The sequence below is a fragment of the Alosa sapidissima genome, chromosome 10 (genome assembly GCF_018492685.1).
Source record: "Alosa sapidissima isolate fAloSap1 chromosome 10, fAloSap1.pri, whole genome shotgun sequence".
In the NCBI taxonomy this organism is placed as follows: domain Eukaryota; kingdom Metazoa; phylum Chordata; class Actinopteri; order Clupeiformes; family Clupeidae; genus Alosa; species Alosa sapidissima.
The window spans coordinates 17,257,396-17,278,513 of record NC_055966.1 but is presented as its reverse complement, the minus strand read 5'-3'; the positions used below and the strand labels follow the sequence as shown (position 1 = coordinate 17,278,513).

The following is a 21,118-nucleotide window of genomic DNA, read 5'->3' as shown; positions in this document are numbered from 1 at the left end:
AGGTGATGGCATAGCCTATGGCATGATAGTGTAAAAGCATCAATGTGTTTAGGCAAATGTTGTTATGTAGGCCTATAGGGCGCTGGGGACCTGACTATGTGGGGGAAAAAGAGACACCATTCGATGGCAGAGTTATTATGAAGAATTTATTATGCATATGTGTTTTGCTACATCTGACTTTCCTCACCGCATTACATATTGAACCGCATGATTGCCGTTTAAAAAGTGAATGAATGGTGTCATTATCTTGGCGTTCTTTGGTCAGTAATCTAATTTATGATTATCGGTAAAAATGCAGTCAGCTCCATCTAGTGGTAGGCTAATTTACTCGCTTCTCATAGAAGTGCACCATCAACATCGTTCACGTCATCCATATATAATCTCATATCGATTTTATGATTAACATTGTTACCTCTTTGGTAATTGTTACCTCTTTGACTCCGGCACTTGACAGTTACGTTTGTGTTGACTGACTGATACACCTTTAAGGAACAAGGATTTCGCATGGTTTGCGCTGTACAAAGTACATCATGTGGATAGGAAACGCAGAGCTCATACTTGGGTGAATCACACAATTTATAGATCGAAGATATGCGCCAATGACGTTAGAGATGCGCATGGTTGTGTGAGTTGACCACGTGTGATCAGGAGAATCCGAGTCCTCAGTCATATGTGAGTGTGAGCATATTCTTTTACTGTATGTGAGTCGCATGTTTTGTCCTGGCAGTGTGCTATATTATCAATATAACTTTGTCATTATAAGTGACTTGCAATTCAGGATAGTGATGACAGGAGTCTGCAGGGTCTAGAAATGTAGCCAAGGCAGAAACGCAGTGCTTTGGCTTGCTTGTTTTTAGCACGTTGCGTAGTGGCGTGTTTCTGAATTCAACAGGTGTTTGTTACAGCAGTCTTATATAACGTAGATAATACTGATGCCTAGCCTAGCCAAACCTTCGTATTAATCTAGCAGCTAACGTTATCTGAACGTTATGCGTTTACAGTATGACAATCATGGAGCTTAACCAACATTATGCCTTTGATCCTGGCTGTTTAGCTTCGAAGGAAACTATACATTAACAGTTAGCCTAACTAGAGAACTCCACTGAATTATTTACCATAGGTACCGTCACAGGTAAATACTCACAATTTTTGAGTCACACCGATCTTACATAGAAATAACGTTGAGATGTTCCCTATACCACTGTGTAACATTACCCGCCAAAATTGTCATTACCTTTCGCTACAATTTCATGATTTTAATTTTAAACCTTAACTTTGATGTTTAAACATAATAATAATAATGTGGAACATAACTAGCTGGTATGAATATGATGCCAGATTTTAAATAATGTTTGGTCCTATGCTGTTATATATGTTATTGACATTAGAATGTGCTAGCATACATAAACCCGCCCTCTTCCTCTTGTGGCTACCAATGAACGTTCAGAAACTGTTGACATTGACAAACGTCAACAGCGCGCTTTGGAGTTACTGGGGAGCCTTGTGGCGCATTCAATCTGTTCTAGAGGGTTTCCGGTTCAAACGTTCGAAATCACAGCAAATAGCAGAGAATGTCTAATAAAGGACGGGCTCTGGCAAATACCTTGAAATGAAAACAAACCGGAATTGAGTCTATTGCTCTACAAAATGTCGACTTTAAAACTTGCTTTTTACATTTTACCTTTAACCCAAGTTACCATTAGCTCGTTTTCTGTGCTACCGGAAATGCATTAGGGACGCACATGTTTGTTGTTTATGCAGCTGAACGGTGATGATATATGGGACAACTTTTTGAGCAATGTTGCTGCTAGTCCCATGTGTTCTGATCGATCTGATTTGATGATCATGAAAATGTGCCTACTGATGAAAAAAATGGTGGTCAATATCAATGGGAACATTGCTCAAAAAGTTGCCTTGTGAAGGCCAGTTTACCAGCTGATATAATGCTCATTAGGTTTCTGACTATTGCAATGTCCCCTTTACTCAAGTTAGGCCACATGTACAGCCAAAAGCCACCACTGTCAAATATTCTGTAATCTGTATTGCTTATTTCTAAATGATAAAGTCCACTGGTGTGATTTCTCCTGCAGTGTCTGGGCGGTCACAATGAAGTACATACTGGTTACAGGGGGTGTCATCTCTGGCATCGGAAAAGGAATTATTGCCAGTAGTGTGGGCACAATTCTGAAATCCTGTGGCCTTCATGTCACTGCAATTAAAATTGACCCCTACATCAATATTGATGCTGGCACCTTCTCACCTTATGAGCATGGTAAGTTAAGTTTACTTGTCCCTCCTGTCCATGCTACTGAAGCTACCTGCTAATAGTCTGGCCACATTGTTTGTTTCCCATTTCCTGTGTACAGGGTTTTTTCTTTTTTTAAAGTGCACTCTCTGAACAGTTCACAAGGAGCTAAAGTGTACTGGATTAGAATCGTGAACTGCACTTTTAAGTGTTGGACTTTCGAACGATGGATAGATGTATGTTTTGAAAAGTGCACCCTTTTTTAGGAACATTGGTATCATGCAAAGCAGCAGGCTTACCTGTGGTTAGTTTTTCCTAATTTTATTATCTGTATCTCAGGGGAGGTGTTTGTACTGGATGATGGTGGCGAAGTGGACCTAGACTTGGGGAACTACGAGCGCTTTCTAGACATCAGACTCACCAAAGACAACAATCTCACCACAGGAAAGATCTACCAGTCTGTCATTAACAAAGAGAGAAGGGGAGATTATCTAGGGAAAACCGTCCAAGGTAAAGACATAGCTTGTGTAAACATAGTATGTACATGTTTCAGCTCACAACTGAAAATCTTAATTCTATCTATATGTTATGTTTTTGTTGTTTAAAAATGTCTGTGATAAATGTGTAAAGTCCAAAATTACATTGAATTTATTTTTTAACGTGTAGCCTAGTGCAAATTCTAAGTTCTGTGCACAGGGTGGATATGAGGCCACCTCATTTCTGTGTTCATTTATTTATATATATGCTATTTCATTTTCAAGTCTGTTCTTGCATTGCAACTTGTCTTCTCCCTCTGCAGTGGTGCCTCACATCACCGATGCCATTCAGGAGTGGGTCATGAAGCAAGCTAAAGTATCTGTAGATGATGATGGCGTAGAGCCACAAGTCTGTGTCATTGAGGTACGGAGGATATAAGCCTTTAGATATTAGATATTATATATATTTATAATTATATATATTTATATTATTTGGTATATTATTTTTAGATTTTGATGACAAAACACACATTTGAGGTGGTGTTCCAGCTAAAGACTATCGTCATTGTTGTCTTGACAGTGACCGAACGTAATGCAGACACTGTAACAGCCTTAAAAACACATATTTAAAAACCAAATATATAAATAAAATAAATAATAATCAAATGCCTGGCATGTATTATATTTCTCTTTTTATGTTAGTTCAAAGTGGGTGAATGAAATGAAATTAAAAGATGATTCCATTTGTTCAGATTTGTAGCGAAATAGAAGTCTTTAGGTCGTGCATGAGACGCTTTGCTCAATGGGTGACTTTGCACTTTGCCTGTCATGTACATGAGGGTCTGTAATGCGAAAAGATGACAGAATCTCCTGCTTTACTGCAGGACTCCAGTTCACTCAATCTACATTTTTTTATGACTTGATATATATTCTGGCCTAATAGATTGATGTGCCAGTATTTTTAATGTGGCATGTCATTGTTATAATTCGGCACAGCTGGGAGGGACTGTAGGAGACATTGAGAGCATGCCTTTCATCGAAGCCTTCAGGCAGTTCCAGTTTAAAGTCAAGAGGGAGAACTTCTGCAACATCCATGTCAGCCTTGTCCCACAGGTATGGTCTCAGACTCACCTTAGCACACCTGAGCTGGCCTCATCTTGCATGTTGGCTCTCAAGCTCACCTGTCCACACATGAGCTGCAGTACTTGATGCTGCATTACTCCTACACTTAATTGGTAGGACAAAGGATATGTTGATCTCTAGAATAAATGGCAGTAAACAAACAATTAAATGTAAAAGCTAAGAGAATATGTTTAAGTTTTTTCTCTACATCAGGTGTGTGTGTGTGTGTGTGTGTGTGTGTGTGTGTGTGTGTGTGTGTGTGTGTGTGTGTGTGTGTTGTGTTCCCCCAGCCTAGTGCTACTGGAGAGCAGAAGAGCAAGCCCACGCAGAACAGCGTACGGGAGCTGCGAGGCTTGGGCCTGTCCCCCGACCTGGTAAATGCCTGAGCCCACACCTCACTGTATGCTAGGGTTGGGAACCCAACTATTAGAATCGAGTGGAATCGATAAGAAAGAACCGGAACCGATTAGCAGAACCAAAAACTGAAATGGAAAAAAATATATGAAAAAAATATTATTATTTTTATTATTTTGGTTCTGCCTTTTAATTCATATTATTATTATTATTATTATTATTATTATTATTATTATTATTACAACCATAGCAATCAAGTTTGCATTACTGAAATCCGCGAGGTTGGTGATTGTTATCCATGAAAATTTGTGAGCCTGATTGCTATATTTGTGCAGCGATTTGTGAACAGCCTCACGCCATATTGATAGGAAGTTGTTCAGTGATGAAGGTGCTGACCTGTTGAATGTTTGACATTGTTACTACACACAGTGCAGAAAAGTCAGTGGCTCACTCTCACCGCACTGAGATTTGACAACTACTGTATGGGCATCCCCTGGGCCCATGCCACAATAACAATTTTCTCTGTTGAAAAGATCATGAAATGAAATAATTTGAAAACATGCTTATTTTAATGACAGTAATGTCTGTGTCTATTGACTAATTTGTACTGTAATGTAATGATGCAATTTGCACAGGACTGCACAAACGTTCCCATACAACTGGGGTAAGGGTCGTTGTGGTCATATTCCAATGTGCTCTCTGCAGATTGTGTGCCGGTGTTCCACAGTGCTGGACACTGCTGTCAAAGAGAAGATCTCCATGTTCTGCCATGTGGAGCCAGAGCAGGTAACCTGCACCTTGCCAGCATCAGACAATGAACATTAAGGCACAGTGATTCTCACCATTATCACACTGTGTTAAGCTGATTCGCTCATTTATAAACACAACCCCTTCTTGTGATCTTGTGATCTCCACACTTTAACCCTAGTTTCTGACCTCTGGTTAAGTAGTGATGAAGTGATTGATAGTGTTCCTTTAAATAGTAGCAATGTTAATGTCCCAGCCCAATGGGGACACTGATGATGAATACGTGAATCACTTTGAATGAAAACATTGTTTTGATGAAAATACACATACTGTACGCTTTGGCTGAAGGTGTCTGCTAGGTGAATAAGAGTGAACTGTTCTATCTCTCTCGCTCCTCTCTTGTGCAGGTGATCTGTGTGCATGACGTGTCGTCCATCTACAGGGTGCCCTTGCTGCTGGAGGATCAGGGCGTGATGGGTTACTTCTGCACCCGCCTCAACCTGCATGTGGACATGCGGCCGCGCCGGATGCTCACCAAGTGGAAAGAGATGTCCGACAGGTGAGATATCTCACCTGTTCAGTTTTGATTGTGATGGAAAACAAAGAGGCAGTCCTACCCTGGTGCCTACAACCTGCACTGCTAACAGAACTGGTCTGATGACAGTGCGTTTGATGCAAGGGGTGGGAAAGAGTTTCCCTTGAATGTACAATAAATAGGCTTCTTAGTTGTTAATTAAGTCAGTTAATAGGCTGTGTCTGAATTACTAAAAATAGATCAACGCACATAACAATACATCATGGGATTGACCAGATGAGAAAAGTAGCCTTAGGTGAATGAGGTGAATGAAATCCCAGTATTAGCACCTAGGTGCAGACTAACTTCTACGCCTAGTATGTAGCAGGCATGAATCAGTATCCATGGGACTTGAATCCCTTAAGCAAGTCATTTCTATGTATTTGCATGGACATCCAACATGACCATGAAAGCAGTGTGTCTGTTTTGGTGCTCTCCATATAAATTCAAATGACAAACTCAGACATACAGTAGCTAGTAGTCTGCTAATAGTCTGACCACAGTTCCACACCCAATTTCGTGATGTAAATTCAGACACAAGCTATCACTAGGGTTCTGAGAGAACCAAATCTCCATATCCCGTTATAAAGCGCAGTTATGGTGATACTGGTATAACAGTTTAAAAAAAAAAACTTCCAAATTGTGAAGATGAGTTATCAGTACATAATCAGCATCAGTCACCCTGTTTGTGTGTATCCCTCAGGTCAGACCGCCTCCTGGAGCACTGCTCCATCGCCCTGGTGGGGAAGTACACCAAGTTCACCGACTCCTACGCCTCTGTCATCAAAGCCCTGGAGCACTCTGCTCTTGCCATCAGCCACAAGCTGGAGGTCAAGGTAATCCAGCCTATTCCTTTTGGGGCCTCCACTGTATCAAGTACTTTATACAGCTACTGGGTCATAGAAATAGGTGCATACCTATCCAGCCGTTATACCACTGGGACTAACTGACTTGAGTGGGAATAGCAGGTAAGGAGGCATTGGCCAAATATGAGAACAGTTGTGGTTATCCTGGATTTGGCCTGTTGTAATTTAAAAGTCTACAGAGCGCCATGTTGTGATATTTCTCTGTTGGGTTATTATGACTGCCGCGCAGCGAAGCGGCAGTCATATACAGTAGGTTTAGTCCGATTTTTTTATTTTTTTTATTTTTCCGCATGGCCAATTTTCCATCAAGGATTCCCGGGACACTGAAAGACCGGGGTGCACGAAACTTGGTGGGCATGTAGCCCCACAAGGATAGCATGGAACCATTGTTTTTCGTTTTGATCTGTAGCCCCCCCGCTGGACTGGACCCCCCGAAAGGACGGTAGGGGGAGACAGTTTTCTGTGAATATCTCGAGAACTGTAGGATTTAGGAGAACCACCTTTTTTGTATGTTGATCTTAAGGGGCCATGTCAACCCATTCCATAACCACTCATTTCATGTATAGCGCCACCTAGTTAAAAAACGAAAAAGTGAAAATGAGGTGTTGTAATCGCAGGTATCTGTGACCTAACATGGTCAAATCTGGACGAAATTGAAAGTGTAGGATCATTATGACACCCTCTGAATGCATGCCAAGTTTCGTGGACTTTCGTTCATGGGGGGGCCATACAATAAATTAATTTATGTGTACATTTAGTGACCGTACACCAACAGAGTTTTCTGTGAATATCTTGAGAACCATAGGGCCTAGGATGACCCATTTTGTGCGTATGTTTGCCTCCAGGGGTCATGTTAACCGATTCCATATGCATAAACAGATATTCACACACACATACATTCACAGTAATCATACGTATAACACATACACACACAGTAGACATATGTACGCATGCATGCACATGCACAGGCACACCAACAAGCACATGCACGCACACACACACACACACACACACACACACACACACACACACATAAACACGCACACATGCACACAATTCAAGAATTTCTCAGAATTATGAACAGGCAAGATGGGGGTGGGGTTGTATAAAATGAATTTTACATGTGAAATCTATGAACTAATCATGTTTTGGTACTTCTTGTCTAGCAGATACCAGTGAGAATTGAGTGTGCATAATGCAATTCAGTGAGACAGTTAGAATCATATATGCCTTTCACCTTTTGTTTTTAGCCAGCAGCCAGACCAGCAGATATCCTGACTTTGCTGAATTACTGAAGCTAGGCAGACTTAGTTAGTACTTGGATAAGAAACCTCCTTGGAAGAGTAGGTTCCTGCTGGAAGTGGTGTTGGTGGCTGGCCAGTAGGTGGCACTCTTCCCTGTGGCCAAAAGCCACCAAACAAATATCAATCCCAATGTCCTATTGCAGTGACAGGGACACTGTACTGCAGGAGATGTTTTCCTTTGCATGAATGTTAAATTGAGGTCCTGACTCACCATGGTTGTTAAAGATCCCATGGCACTTATCACTAAGAGTAGGTGGTTCCCTGATTTGCTTTATTTATGTACACATAGATAAAGACACATGCGCACACACACATAAAAACACACACACACACAAAGACACGTAAACACACACACACTACACATGCACACACACATACATGCACACACACAACACGCACACAAACACATAAACACACATACACACACACACACACACCCATACAAACACACCTACATACACACACACACACAAAAACACACAAAAAACACACACAAAACACATATACACAAAAACAACCACACACTCTGCACACACTCAATTACAAACACACAAAAAAGGAGCAAAGTAGGAAATTAACACAATTTGACAAGCGTGACTTATTTTTGTGGAAAAAATGTGCTGGACTGGGCGGTAGTCATATTTTGTACCGCTCTGCGGTACATCTAGTTTTCCATTAGACTAGGACCAATTATGTGAAAAACGTCTAGAAAAGGTTTCAAGGGGAGAAATTGAGGTGAAGTCACTGTTTCCTATAATTGTGCTGATATAGCATGCTAGCAAAGCTAGCAAAAAGATTGGCCATGGGGCATGCATAAATAACTCTTCCTCCCTCCCTCCCTTTCTCTGTTCTCATAGTACATCGACTCTGCAGACCTGGAGGCCACGACTCTACAGGAGGAGCCGGTAAAATACCACGAGGCGTGGCAGAAACTCTGCAGTGCAGAGTGAGTGTGTGCACACATGTGTATTTGTGTGTGTGTGCGCGTGCGTGTGTGTGTGTGTGGTTGCATGTTTTTGCTTTACCACTTGCAGCAGTATACAATTAACTGTGTTGATATTACATAAGATAGATAGATAGATAGATAGATAGATAGATAGATAGATAGATACTTTATTGATCCCCAGGGGAAATTCAAGATAACATACATACCATCTCAGTAAGATTCCCCAAGTAAGTGTGACTTTTAAGTCCCTATTTGTGTTTGTGTTTGAGGATTAATTTCCAATGTTATGTGAATTGAATAGTTTTCCATGTATTGTATGCCAGCATGAATTTGTTCTCTTGAGCACAACACAAGTCCAAAGAAACATTTTCTAGTTTTAGTTAGTGGACAACTCTGTGTTTACGGGTCAGATGTAGGGAGCGTTCTTCTGTCCAGTGTATGTTTAGAACTGGCCTCTGCTGTGCATGGTCAGTGTTGTGAGTCCTGCCTCTCCTCTCTCCCCACAGCGGGGTCCTAGTGCCTGGTGGGTTTGGTGTACGTGGAACAGAGGGAAAGGTGCAAGCCATCAGCTGGGCTAGGAAACAGAAAAAGCCCTTTTTAGGTAAAGAAGTCAGTCATGTAGCTACTCATGACTGTTTGTCTCTATCTCTGTTTGTTTTTATTGTTTTTTGTCATGTTAAATACTGTAAAAGCAGGCTGTATGGTGTTGCAACTGCTTTGTAGCAGATATGTGTATGTATATATATATTAGTATGTAGATATGTATGTTATCTTGAATTTCCCCTGGGGATCAATAAAGTATCTATCTATCTATCTATCTATCTATATATATATATATATATATATATATACATATTTATTATTATTATTATTATTATTATTTTTTTTTTTTTTTTTGTTATAGTAACAATAACTGTAATGTAACTAGTTTTTATGATAAATAAATGTATCCTGGTGTAGGCTTTGTTGAGTGAGGAATGTCATGAGGACTGATCCATCCATCCATGTGCTGTGTTTTTTCCCCCATCTTCAGGTGTTTGCTTGGGCATGCAGCTGGCCGTGTGCGAGTTTGCCAGGAATGTTCTTGGCTGGCAAGGTGAGTCTGCTTGAGCAACCCTGAGCTCCTTTTGGCCATGGCACAAGAGAAAGGTTACGTCACTGAGTGCAGGTCTTATACGATTAACTTGCAGCTGCAGCTTGCACAACTCACATGTGGTGTGTGCTGACTCTTACTCTTTCTGTTTTTTTGTCCTTTCTTTCTACAGATGCCAACTCCACTGAATTTGACCCAGACAGCAAACATCCGGTGGTAGGCAACCTCTTTTTTTTGTTTTGTTTCCAAAAGCTCATAGCTGTCTGTTGTGTCATTGGCTGACTCTAAAAAATGTGAAGTGGGGCAGTAGTAAGGAGACTTGCATAGTGGAGGCTCTGTGTTAGTTAAACCCAACAAGAATGTGCATGTCCAATGGGTTGCAGGTGATTGACATGCCCGAGCACAACCCTGGCGAAATGGGTGGGACCATGAGACTGGGCAAGAGGAGAACCATCTTCAAATCCAACACTAGTGTTTTAAGTGAGGATCCACCACACATACAAAATACTTATTATTTGTTATTATTAATACTATACTACTATTACCATACCTACTATACTACTATACTATAAGTATTAATCATAATTAATAATAATATTCATCTTTATCATGACTAATATAGAGGCCCAGTAAGGTGATAAGTGCTTTATTACTCCAGGAAAACTATATGGAGATGCAGACTATGTTGATGAAAGGCACAGACATCGCTTTGAGGTATGTTTTCTCTATGTGCACGTGCGTGCGTGCGTGTGTGTGTGTGTGTTTTGGAGGGGGTTTTGGTTGATGTGTGTTAGTTATCTGTTAGTTGTCTTATCATTGACTGAATTGTCCCCTGTAGGTCAATCCAGACCTGAAACACCACTTTGAGGAAAGAGGACTGCATTTTGTTGGGCAAGACGTGGAGGGTGAAAGAATGGAGGTGATTGAGCTAGAAGGTGAGACTACTGCCTCTTTTAAACCCAGAAGGGGTTTGTGTAGTGTAGGCGGACGTTCGGAAAGCATACCACCTTTGAGAGGGTCTGAGGGTCAAGATACCACCTAGAGTTAGCATTCCATTGACCCCCATTCATTTTAGTGTTTTTTGACATCAAATAACTTTACATCTGAAGACCTTAATATGACCATTGTTATTTTCCAGAGAAGCATAACATTGTATGACTTGCTCCACTACCTCATAAAACTATGTTAAAAATGATGAGTTTCTGTCGCACAGGAGAGAAACAAGCGTATTGTTTGGCTGAGAAACTCGTAGGGATTCTGGGGAAAAGCCTATGTGAGCGAGCCTTGGAGGAAAGCTATTTAGTGATGTTTCGTTAGATTGACGTCACTTCTAGATCGACGTCACTTCTCTCCATTCAAGTCCTGTTGAGGGGCTCTGTCTACTTCTTTTACTGTCTCTGGCTTTGTTCAGATTACAGGGGAAGTGCCGCTGAATTTCTGTTTTTGCCTGGACATTACCGTTTCTTTTCTTACGGCCTTTTAGACACCCAAATCCAAATGTTTTTTTCTGATCTGATTTGGACCACGTTCTTAATGAGGCTGCTACTGACCATCAATTTTCTCTGATGCTCAGACCACGCGTACTTTGTGGGAGTGCAGTACCATCCAGAGTTCACGTCCCGTCCCATCAAGCCCTCGCCCCCATACTTTGGCCTGCTCCTGGCTGCCGTGGGGAAACTGCAGAGCTACCTGCAGAAGGGATGCCGTCTGTCCCCAAGGTGAGTGAGTGGTCCTCCCCAAAATATCTCCTCAGTGTCCTCTAGCCTGCCACTGTCTACTGTAAAAGGTACATCGTAAATGTCAAAGAAGTTCTCCAAACTCCTGGTGACTTTTAGTGGTGTGTTGAATGAGTGGGATTGTTTTCTGGGACAAGAAGCAAGAATTGTGCACTATCCGACTAAGACGACAGAGTGCCTGAAAAGCCACCATTGATAATGCACTCTCAGTTGTAGTAATTATTTAAGTAACTGTAATTATGTAAAGAACATTCTGTTTGCCTGATTTTTTATTTCTGTTGTCTTCTCAGGGACACGTACAGTGATCGCAGTGGCAGCAGTTCGCCAGACTCAGAGATCTCTGAGCTCAGGTTCACCTCGTAAGCCTGAGCAGGGGGATTACTGAACAGCCATCGCGAGGCCTGCGCACTGTGACTCAGTCATTCGGTGGGAGCTGAAGACTGTCTCTCCCCTCTGCTGCAGCTCTTCTCGCCATGGCTGTCAGCTTGTGTCACTTTAGGAACTTTTAAGGGAGACCATGAACTGCAGACCGTTTGCATCACTTTAGGAACTTTTTAAGGGAAAACATGAACTGAACATGGGAAAACATGAGAATAAAGTTGATTTACTATTGGACTGTGTAGAAAGGAACACATTCATTTGAAATTAAATGGGTTTTTGCAATCACTAGAGGATAAAATCATTTTTTGTATGCATTTGTTGGTTAATCATAATTGTAATATAATGTATTGACAAAGTACTGTATGTATCATGTATTGGAAGTTTGTGCTGTGAATGGTTTTAAACTGTTATATCCTGCCATTGATGTTTATTTATATCAGTTTCATCCTTTGCCTTTTGTCTTTGAAGTTTTACACATTTGTGGGGAAATGACAAAATGTGATGCTTGTTCTTTTTAGATACATCATTTATGTTGAGAGGTTACCACTGCAGTTGTAACTTGTCCATTAAACAGATTCTTGGGGCTTCTTCCTTGAAGCCACATACTATTTGCCAGATGTTGCCTTTGCTTTACATGGATCATTAAATAAAAATGCACAGAAGCCCTCAATTTTGTGGGATTGTGTAATAATCCACTAGAGAAATGCAGATTAAACAAAGATTTTGCGATTTGGTAAATCGGGAATGTGTGTGTGTGTATGTGGGGGGGGGGTGGGCACACCTACTCTGTCATAAGTTTTTTTTATATTATTATTATTTGGACTATTTCCTACATTGTATATCAAAACTATGATAGCAAATGTGCTCAAAAATGTTTCGTATTTTCAATTATTTAAAGTAGCTGCGGTTCAGCTTCCTTGCACCTGGAAAATGGAAGTGGAAGGATTTTTAACGGATTAATAACCTACCTGAGGCTGGTTAAGAGAATGCCAAGGGTGTGCAAAGCAAGTTATCAAAGCAAAAACAATGCTACTTTGAAGAATTTGAAATATCAGATGCTTTGCTTTGTTTACACCATTTATTTTTAAATTAATTCCATGTGTTAATTGAAAATTAAATAAAACATATGAGTAAGTCCTAAAACTTTTGAGCACTGCTCATTTATGTTTTAACTTGGGTATGCGAGTAGCGAAAAAACAGTTAAAGGATAAAAATTGACATAGACAGTAAAAGAAAGGAAATACCCAGACTTTCATCCGCTTTTATTTTGAAAGATTGATCTGTTTTTGAACTGTAACCCGGAAATAATACTGGACGAACAGGGACGCGGATTCCAAGAGCTGCTGTTTTTCTTCGATCATACACACCGCTAAGTACTCGAATACATCAGAAAATGGGGAGATAGTATATTTTATAGTTAGTCAAGTAAGTAAATATATTTTATTGAGAAATTAATAAGAAATAGTCTTGACAATGTGACCGCACTACCGGTTAGGACGTCAACAATTAGCTAAGCAGGCTATCTAGCATTGAGCTATTCATAAAAATAGGCAAACCACATTTTATTTAGCGATTTCCAGGGCACAGATTGTATCACTTGATATTTATGAAAAATCATTTTTATGTGAATGAATATTTTACATTTTTTGTGCACTCGTTTGTAATTTTGCAGAATAGACTGATATTGTTGTTAGCCATTAAGCTAGTTAGCCATAGAAATGCTGTTACCTAACAGTTAACGTTATCTAGCCTGACTGTTTCTCTCTGAAGCTAATGTTACAAATTGTCATGACAGTTTTGTCTTATCTTCATGGTATCTTAAGACATATTTGTTAGCTAGTTACATTCAGATATGCCTGAATGCAAGTGAATTATGGGCTGTTCCTGTTTGTTTTGATAGGTTTTTCAGCGTAGTAGCTACCTTTATTAAGATTGCGTTGAACAGACACGACACCAGCATTTGCCACCAGCATGGCAAACAATACCAACGCACCTGGGAAGGTCCTGGGCACACCTGGACCCGCTGGAAGACTTAGTCCTGAGGGAAGCCAGGTAAACCACCTGTCCAACCTCTGTAATGCTTTGAAAGACAATATAAAGCATTGTCGTTCTAACTGTTGTATTGATGGTCACAGGTAGATAAAGGTTTTAGGGTAAACCTTACATTTGTCTTGCTGATGCATTTGTTGAACAGTGTTATTTACCCTCCAATGGTCATCTTTAGGTCCTGAGTAAGAAGAAACTCCAGGATCTGGTCCGGGAAATTGACCCAAATGAGCAGCTTGATGAGGATGTGGAGGAGGTAGGTGTCTCTCTGGTATATGTGTCTTAGCCAACCTTGACTTGACTTTACTTTTTAGTAGTTTTTCTACATAACACAATCCTGGGATTACAAAATTGAGTTTTTAATTATCCTATGGACCTCCATGACCATGGTTTCTTGTAGCAACAAAGTTATAGAGGGCTTTCAGATTGAGGACGTGTCTGATATATCTAACTGACTCTTCCTGTGCTGTGCAGATGCTGCTTCAGATCGCTGACGACTTCATTGAGAGCGTGGTGACCGCTGCCTGTCAGTTGGCTCGCCACAGGAAGTCCAGCACCCTGGAAGTGAAGGACGTCCAGCTACACCTTGGTCAGTACCTGTTTTTACATTCACTCTGTTGACTAGCTGGGATTTTGATGACTGATCACCCTTTGCTATTGATGCGGTTTCATATTATAACTGTATCCTGCAGGGATTTACTTCCTATGTATTCCATGTGTTGTTTCCATATTTGACCAGAATTGTGTACCCTGGAATAGTCTTGCTTTTCTGTGTTATTTGTGATATTGAAGAATTTATCCAATGCCTATTACTGATAGTGTTTTTCAGGTGTGCAATAACCTGGGTGCTTGCGTCTGCATCATGTCAAACAACATGTGTAAAGCAGTATGGTCTGACTGGTTTATGTGTGTTTTTGTAGAGCGCCAGTGGAACATGTGGATCCCAGGCTTTGGCTCCGATGAGATCCGCCCGTATAAGAAGGCTTGCACCACAGAAGCCCACAAACAGGTCAGATATTGGACATGCGTCTTTTTATATCAAAGCAGGTAGCATTGTATTGATGAAGCTGTTTGAGTCTGGTGAATCATTCCAAGTATAGTGTGTTTATCTCACAGTATGTACCTCTATGGTTTTATGGTAGTAGATATTGTAAATAGGAATACTTCAATGCTGGTTTCACTGAATAGCTGTGAGCTTAGGCATGTGGCGATTGTGAAATTCTGGGCTGATACCGATGTTTAACAATTGGGCTGATAGCCAGTGCTAGCACCAATATTGTTTGTTTACCATATGTTTCATTTTTGTTGTTAATCATACCTTTTAGTAGCAGGGTAACAAAAATATTCCTTATAATACTGCACCATTTTCTAGTGTCATAACCCAATCTCTGAATGTGCCAGTCAGACATAGCACAACATTTAGCCATAACAGATGAACATCAGCACCTACCATCAAAAATCTCATATTATTTGCCAATAGGCTTATACCAGTCAGCCAATATCTGTGCATGCCTAATTAAGGTTAAAGATTAAGCTGTATTTTAGGGATTCTCATAACTGTAATTTACTTCATTAATTAACACACTTTCCCCTCTTTCCCTCTTGTCTAATTTCAGAGAATGGCACTGATCCGCAAAACGACCAAAAAGTAGCAAGACCCAGGGCCCATATGACAAAATCTTTTTTTCAAACGTTTCTGCTTTCTCTTGGGGTATCTTAGGGTTGGGATTGACAAAACAATTGGTTTAAGGGTGTCTGTGGGGGGGCGGTGTTGGGAGGTCGGGGGGGGGGGGGGGGGGGGGTCAGGGTGTGTGTGCAGCATCTCCTGCAGCAGATGCTTACTCAATAGGTATTTCTGGAAACATAAAAGTTGTGATATGTCTACCAGTGATTTATCATTGTCATCATCTTTTCCGACGTTTTTTGTGTGGTGTTTGTGATCGCCTTCGCTGCTGCGTAAGCGATTCCAAGCGAGCAGGTCGCCTCTCGTCCTCTGCTTGCCGGAAAAACACACGGTGTGCTCACATTTATAGGGCATTCAGCAGAAAAACGTTCGTTTCGTTAGCCGTATCTTTCAAAATGGTCTCAGATCATCCATCGCCATGCAGTTTGTTTGCCGTCATATCATCCATTCCAGCTGACACAGAAAAATAGTCGCCATTAGAATAACAATAATAAAGGCGCGCGAATGTGAGCACACCTTCAGTATATGTTGAAATGTCCCCAGCAGTAATCACTGGCCATAACATGCTAGAGGAGTGCAGATACTCCCATGAACATAAAGCTAATTAACAGCTTATCTACTTAACTATCCACACAACTAAACTGCCCTCATCGTTGAAAATCAGGTCTCCGTGATACACACAAGCGCATAGATAGGAATCTGCACCCTGTACGGATATATGTTTATGCCACCATGCATGCATATATACTCCGCCACAAGCAAATAAATGCAGTCTATGTGAAACCTAATGCCAAGCTTCATGGTGGCTTCATGAATGTTTGACCTGTCTCGCGTTTTCCCCTTCTCTACCATCCTACTTCACTTTTCAGTTTTTAGTTAGCGTCCTGTTGCCAGGAAATCATCTCACTCATATTTTCTTTTTTTTTTTTAATTTTATATATACTGGTTTGGTTCAATACTTCTTTGTAAGAAAGCTCCTGAGAGGTGACTAAGGTTTTTCTAGGCTTTATACGCAAGTCTCTTTCAACTTGTCACCATGTAAACTAGACACTTGTACCTACTCACAATTAACTAGCTAGGTAGATTTTTGTCAAGTTTCAGCTTTAAGTTTCTCTTAAGAGTTGGCATGTGATTGCAGTCCTGTGTCTTAGAGTTGTTCAACGTGGTAGAATATTCTTTTTTTCTTCCAATTCTGAAGTGATACTGTACCCTCAGCCCCACAAGCAGAGAGACTCAACCTGACATGATTTATGATTCATTATTATTATTATTTGGTGCTTTTTCTCCACCGGTGTGGCAAAGTGTTTCTTTGTACTCGGGGAAATTATGTTTGTCAACGTTTTTTTTTTCTGAAGAAGGCCGAATATTATGAACTGAGTGTTGGTCATTTTGATTTGTCTTGGTCCAAGAGAAAAGGATCTTTGAAAATGAAAGAGAAAGCAGAGAATGAAGTCTGGTCTTTATCACCGGTGTGAGGTTTTTATTTTTTTTTCTCTGTGTGTGTGTGTGTGTGTGTGTGTGTGTGTGTGTGTGTGTGTGTGTGTGTGTGTGTGTGTGTGTGTGTGTGTGTGTGTGTGTGTGTGTGTAAGGGGGTGATAGGGTAGGGTGGGGAGGGTTTGTTTTAGATGATTGATTTTTTTTTTTTTTTGACCTTGTATCACAAGTTTTCAGTATAACCTGTGTTTGATTTTTGTTTTCCATAAATAAACAAAAAGGAAAAATGTCAACACAAATGTGATGTAGGTCGATGTTTTTGTCACCAACAAGACTTCTATGCAAAGTGAAGCATGTCATCGAGGCATCGTCCTACTTTCTCTGTTTTGAGCTCTGAAGCTCTGCCACAGTACAGTATTTTGCTGTCTAAAGTTGTTCATATTATATGATGGCCAAGTTCAACATTTGACTGACAGAGCCTTGAGATGCACCTTGATTGGGTCTATCTGCCGTGGCCAGCTGCGTACCTTAGCAGGCGCACTTCTTGTCCTCTTTTGCGGACTCCCCTGTGGGAGACAGCTGTGAGGGCCGGCGAGGTTCAGAGCTTTTGACCCCGTCCCACCCGTCTCGGACTTGCACCTCTCCACTGAGCAGGCCTTGGTAGATGCGCCGCGTCAGCAGCTCGAAGGCCGCTGTCACGTTCTCGCCCGTCTTGGACGATGCCTCCACGTAGGGCACGCCCAAGCGGCCTGCGAGCTTCTCCGCCTCATCTTTGCTGACGGTGCGCTCCGCGGCCTCCTCACGGTCGCTCTTGTGGCCCACCAACACAAAGAGCACGGCGTGAGGCTGCACGTGCTCCAGCACCTCCTGATGCCATTCCTCGATGTGATCAAACGAGGTCCGGTTCCCCAAGTCAAAGACGAGCAGTCCGCCCACAGAGTTACGGTAGTAGGACCGTGTTACTGACCTGTCAGAGAGAGAGAGAGAGAGAGACATTTCATGATATATCATTCTTTGTGATTAATATTTTGAATCGAGTAACTAAGTAATGTGAAGGCCTAGACTAGGATGCACAATACCCTGATACAGACTTGCCATGACTAGATGAATGCTGTATCAGTAAAAGTAGACGTAAGATTCATTATTTCTATGGTGGGTAAATGCTCAAAATACAACATTAAGCTTCTTACCTCACCCCCAAAATGAATAATGGCATGTCTTGACTTCGGATAATAGATTTAGTAACTAGCTACCTGTAACTTTGAATGAAACAAAGTAACAGAATGGTGCTACTTTGTATTTGCATTTAAGGACAGTGTGAACTGACTGTGAGCATATGTCTGACATGACCTCGTCATAACCATGACATGACACTTGTCATGAACATGATGGAGTCTGTTAATGTTTTTGCAGGTTGTTCATAAGTGCCATTAGGTATTTTGTGTTATTTTTAAAGTTGACATTTCCTTTGATGTCACACCCCTTTAAATACAGTGTTAGCATGTAGTAGGTGCTGTACCCACAGGGTACAAAGACATCAGGTGGCGTACAGCAGCAGGTACAGCATGTAGCATGTGCAAATGCAATGTTCAAAGAAACAGTTGTGTGAGAGATGACTGTTTTAGAAGAACACAGTTACAAGGAAACTACTGGCATACACTTCATGATTGCTGTCTTGAGAAAGTATAATTTCACAACATCCTGGCACATCATTGATGTTTAGACAAGCAACTTGTAACCAAAGGTGGACTGACCCCAGTACCATTCACCATTCACATGCTTGTTTCAACTGTCTAATGCAAATATTGCTTTACAAATGCAAATGTTAAAAAGTTTCCTCTTTGGAAAAGATAACGTATCCTCTCCAAGTGAATGAGCACGTTCCTGTGCGAGTTTGTGACCAGCATGTGAGTCTCAGCATCACACACACATACATACACACATGGCCACCCTCACCTGAACCTCTCCTGGCCTGCCGTGTCCCAAAACTGCAGCTTGACCCGCACATTGGGCTCCACCTCCAGGAAGTGCACGTAGAAGTCCACTCCGACGGTCTGGTTGAGGCACTCCATGAACAGGTCCTCGGTGTAACGCTTCAGCATGGACGACTTGCCCACCGTCGAGTCGCCCAGCATGATGATGCGGAACTGGTACTGCCACAGGGTCAGGTCCATGGTCGGGTTTGCCCAAAATGAACACAGCAGCGAAGTGGAAGACTGGGCACTGGACGTCTGGTGATATTTGCCTCTCCCAGGGAGGAAAAAGATGTGAATCTCACCAGCAGTGTCCCTCAGTGACTGGACATTGGCAGCCGTTGTTTGCTCTGTTCTCAGATGCTCAGTGGAGATAGTTGCATAGTGGCAGCACACAGCAAATGTGGAACATAACAATATTTAAGCGCTGGTCTCAGTTCCTTTTACCTCCCTGGGCGCAGCTGCAACTAACTCGTCTCTTTCAGTCTCAGATCAGGGTGTGAAGTCTGAAAGTTATTCTCTCTTTTCCCTCCCCTCCCTGCCTCAGCTTTGCCTGTTGCTACTTGGAAAAGGGAGGGTTTTTAGTGAGTCAGAGGGAGGAGTGTACCGAGTAGAGTGAGAGAGGGGGGGATGGCTGCCGCTTTGTGCCGAAGGGGGTGTGTGTTGTAGTGTGCAAGCGAGCTCTGTGTCCTATCAAGACAAGTCCGGCATTTCCTGTTGTGCAGCCGCGGCGGCGGACTCCCAGCTGAGGAGTGGGAGATGGACTCGACCTGAATGTCACAGTTACTCACGTAGCCCTTCACTGACCCTTCCACTCGGTATACTCAGGGCGTGCCGCACACAGCCAGACACAAAGAAGGGAAGCAAACACCATAGGCCAGAGGTCCACAAGAGGTCTTCGGACACTCTCAATGTTATTTGCTCAGGGTAGGTGATAGGTAAACCTTATGGGTGCTCATTCGTCTTCAGCTTGATTGAAAATTGTTATGATTATCAGGTGATGTATGGAATTGGTTCAGCTGCATTTACCTCGCCCACCCCCCAGACACACACATGGTTGAGTCTGTGAACAGCACTTGAACTTCTATTTTCTCTAGGACACAGAAGACTAGGAAAGCAGGAAGGCCTTGTGCTATTAATAGCCATACAATATTTTCCCCTGGTCTACTGATGAGGCATGGTTCTTATTATCATCTGGAAAAAACATTTTGGCTAAAAACAACACCTGCATTTGATTGTTCAGTAATGAAGGATGGCGAATGTGGAAGATTATTTGACATTGACTTCAGACATATGAGCTGTTGTAGCTGAAGACAAATCTAATGATGACTCATTGAGATTGAGAAAAAGCAGAAGCAGCTCTCTCATGGTTGACGTGCAAAGAAAGTCTGCATTCTCAACAGAATAAGAAATGTCAGACTCTCATAGGAAAAGGCAGTGCACATTCCATGTAGAGTGAATTAAGTTAACAGAAACAGTGCAGAGATGCAGGCACACACTTGCCATGCATTCTTGTTACTCTAGAACATGGGTTCCCAAAGTGGGGGTCGGGACCCCCCGGGGCGTCGCGGGACGCTGAGGGGTGGATCGCGAAATGATTTCCATAAATCAAATAAATTTGGGAAAAATAAAAGAGCTGTCACTTGACCGCACTTTAAAGACAGATTTTAATTCCAAGACGCTTGCTGAGTTCTGGATTTCAGTCGAGAGGGAATATCCACAGCTATTCAAGGCCGCGATGGACGTAGGCCTACTGACGCCGTTTGGCTCCACATACCTGTGCGAAAAGACTTTCTCTGCACTGACATATATTAAAAACAAATACAGATCGCGTCTAAATATGGAGGATGATCTCCGTGTGGCCGTCTCCACAATTAAACCAAGAATGGACTTGCTGTGTTCCGCGCATAGCGCGCATCCATCTCATTAGATTGAGATTATGAGATTAACGCTGAAACATAGTTGGCAAAATGTAAATTTGCGCAGCAACAATGTACATATGTTTACAACAGTTTGTGGATATTACCCTGACTGAGATATTCTTCTGTTAAAATGGAAATTAAAGTAATGTTTCAAAGTTAAGTTTGCACGACAGCAATAATGTGCACTCATGTTACATGGATATTATTTTTTGACT

At 41.7% G+C, this 21,118-nt stretch overlaps 3 protein-coding genes and 1 long non-coding RNA gene across 6 annotated transcripts; 2 read left to right on the top strand and 2 right to left on the bottom strand.

Moving 5' to 3' along the window:
• The first annotated feature begins 588 nt into the window (after nt 1-588).
• On the top strand, nt 589-12,514 carry ctps1b (CTP synthase 1b). 3 transcript variants are annotated; one of them, XM_042107907.1, is made up of 18 exons: nt 589-672; nt 2,091-2,272; nt 2,585-2,755; nt 3,045-3,145; nt 3,718-3,834; nt 4,134-4,217; nt 4,903-4,983; nt 5,352-5,503; nt 6,222-6,354; nt 8,546-8,634; nt 9,141-9,235; nt 9,668-9,730; nt 9,900-9,943; nt 10,111-10,207; nt 10,386-10,441; nt 10,566-10,662; nt 11,301-11,445; nt 11,754-12,514. In XM_042107907.1, the coding sequence occupies exons 2-18, from the start codon at nt 2,107-2,109 to the stop codon at nt 11,824-11,826; spliced, it is 1,764 nt and encodes a 587-aa protein (XP_041963841.1). In that variant the 5' UTR covers nt 589-672; nt 2,091-2,106; the 3' UTR covers nt 11,827-12,514. The 3 variants fall into 3 exon arrangements, with proteins under 3 accessions (XP_041963841.1, XP_041963842.1, XP_041963839.1); XM_042107908.1 differs by lacking the exon at nt 589-672 and adding an exon at nt 988-1,132; XM_042107905.1 differs by lacking the exon at nt 589-672 and having other exon boundaries at nt 1,518-2,272.
• Nucleotides 12,515-13,124: 610 nt separating this feature from the next.
• Nucleotides 13,125-16,362, top strand: taf12 (TAF12 RNA polymerase II, TATA box binding protein (TBP)-associated factor). The gene is made up of 6 exons (XM_042106530.1): nt 13,125-13,269; nt 13,745-13,896; nt 14,069-14,146; nt 14,365-14,479; nt 14,811-14,899; nt 15,507-16,362. The coding sequence occupies exons 2-6, from the start codon at nt 13,816-13,818 to the stop codon at nt 15,540-15,542; spliced, it is 399 nt and encodes a 132-aa protein (XP_041962464.1). The 5' UTR covers nt 13,125-13,269; nt 13,745-13,815; the 3' UTR covers nt 15,543-16,362.
• Nucleotides 14,494-20,595, bottom strand: LOC121720445. The gene is made up of 3 exons (XR_006034548.1): nt 20,509-20,595; nt 20,202-20,206; nt 14,494-14,504 (listed from the first exon to the last, which is right to left on the bottom strand). It is a non-coding gene; the product is annotated as an uncharacterized LOC121720445 (long non-coding RNA).
• On the bottom strand, nt 17,124-19,580 carry rab42b (RAB42, member RAS oncogene family). Its single transcript, XM_042106529.1, has 2 exons — nt 18,965-19,580; nt 17,124-17,975 (listed from the first exon to the last, which is right to left on the bottom strand). Exons 1-2 carry the CDS (start codon nt 19,180-19,182, stop codon nt 17,537-17,539), a joined length of 657 nt encoding a protein of 218 aa, XP_041962463.1. The 5' UTR covers nt 19,183-19,580; the 3' UTR covers nt 17,124-17,536.
• Nucleotides 20,596-21,118: the final 523 nt, after the last annotated feature.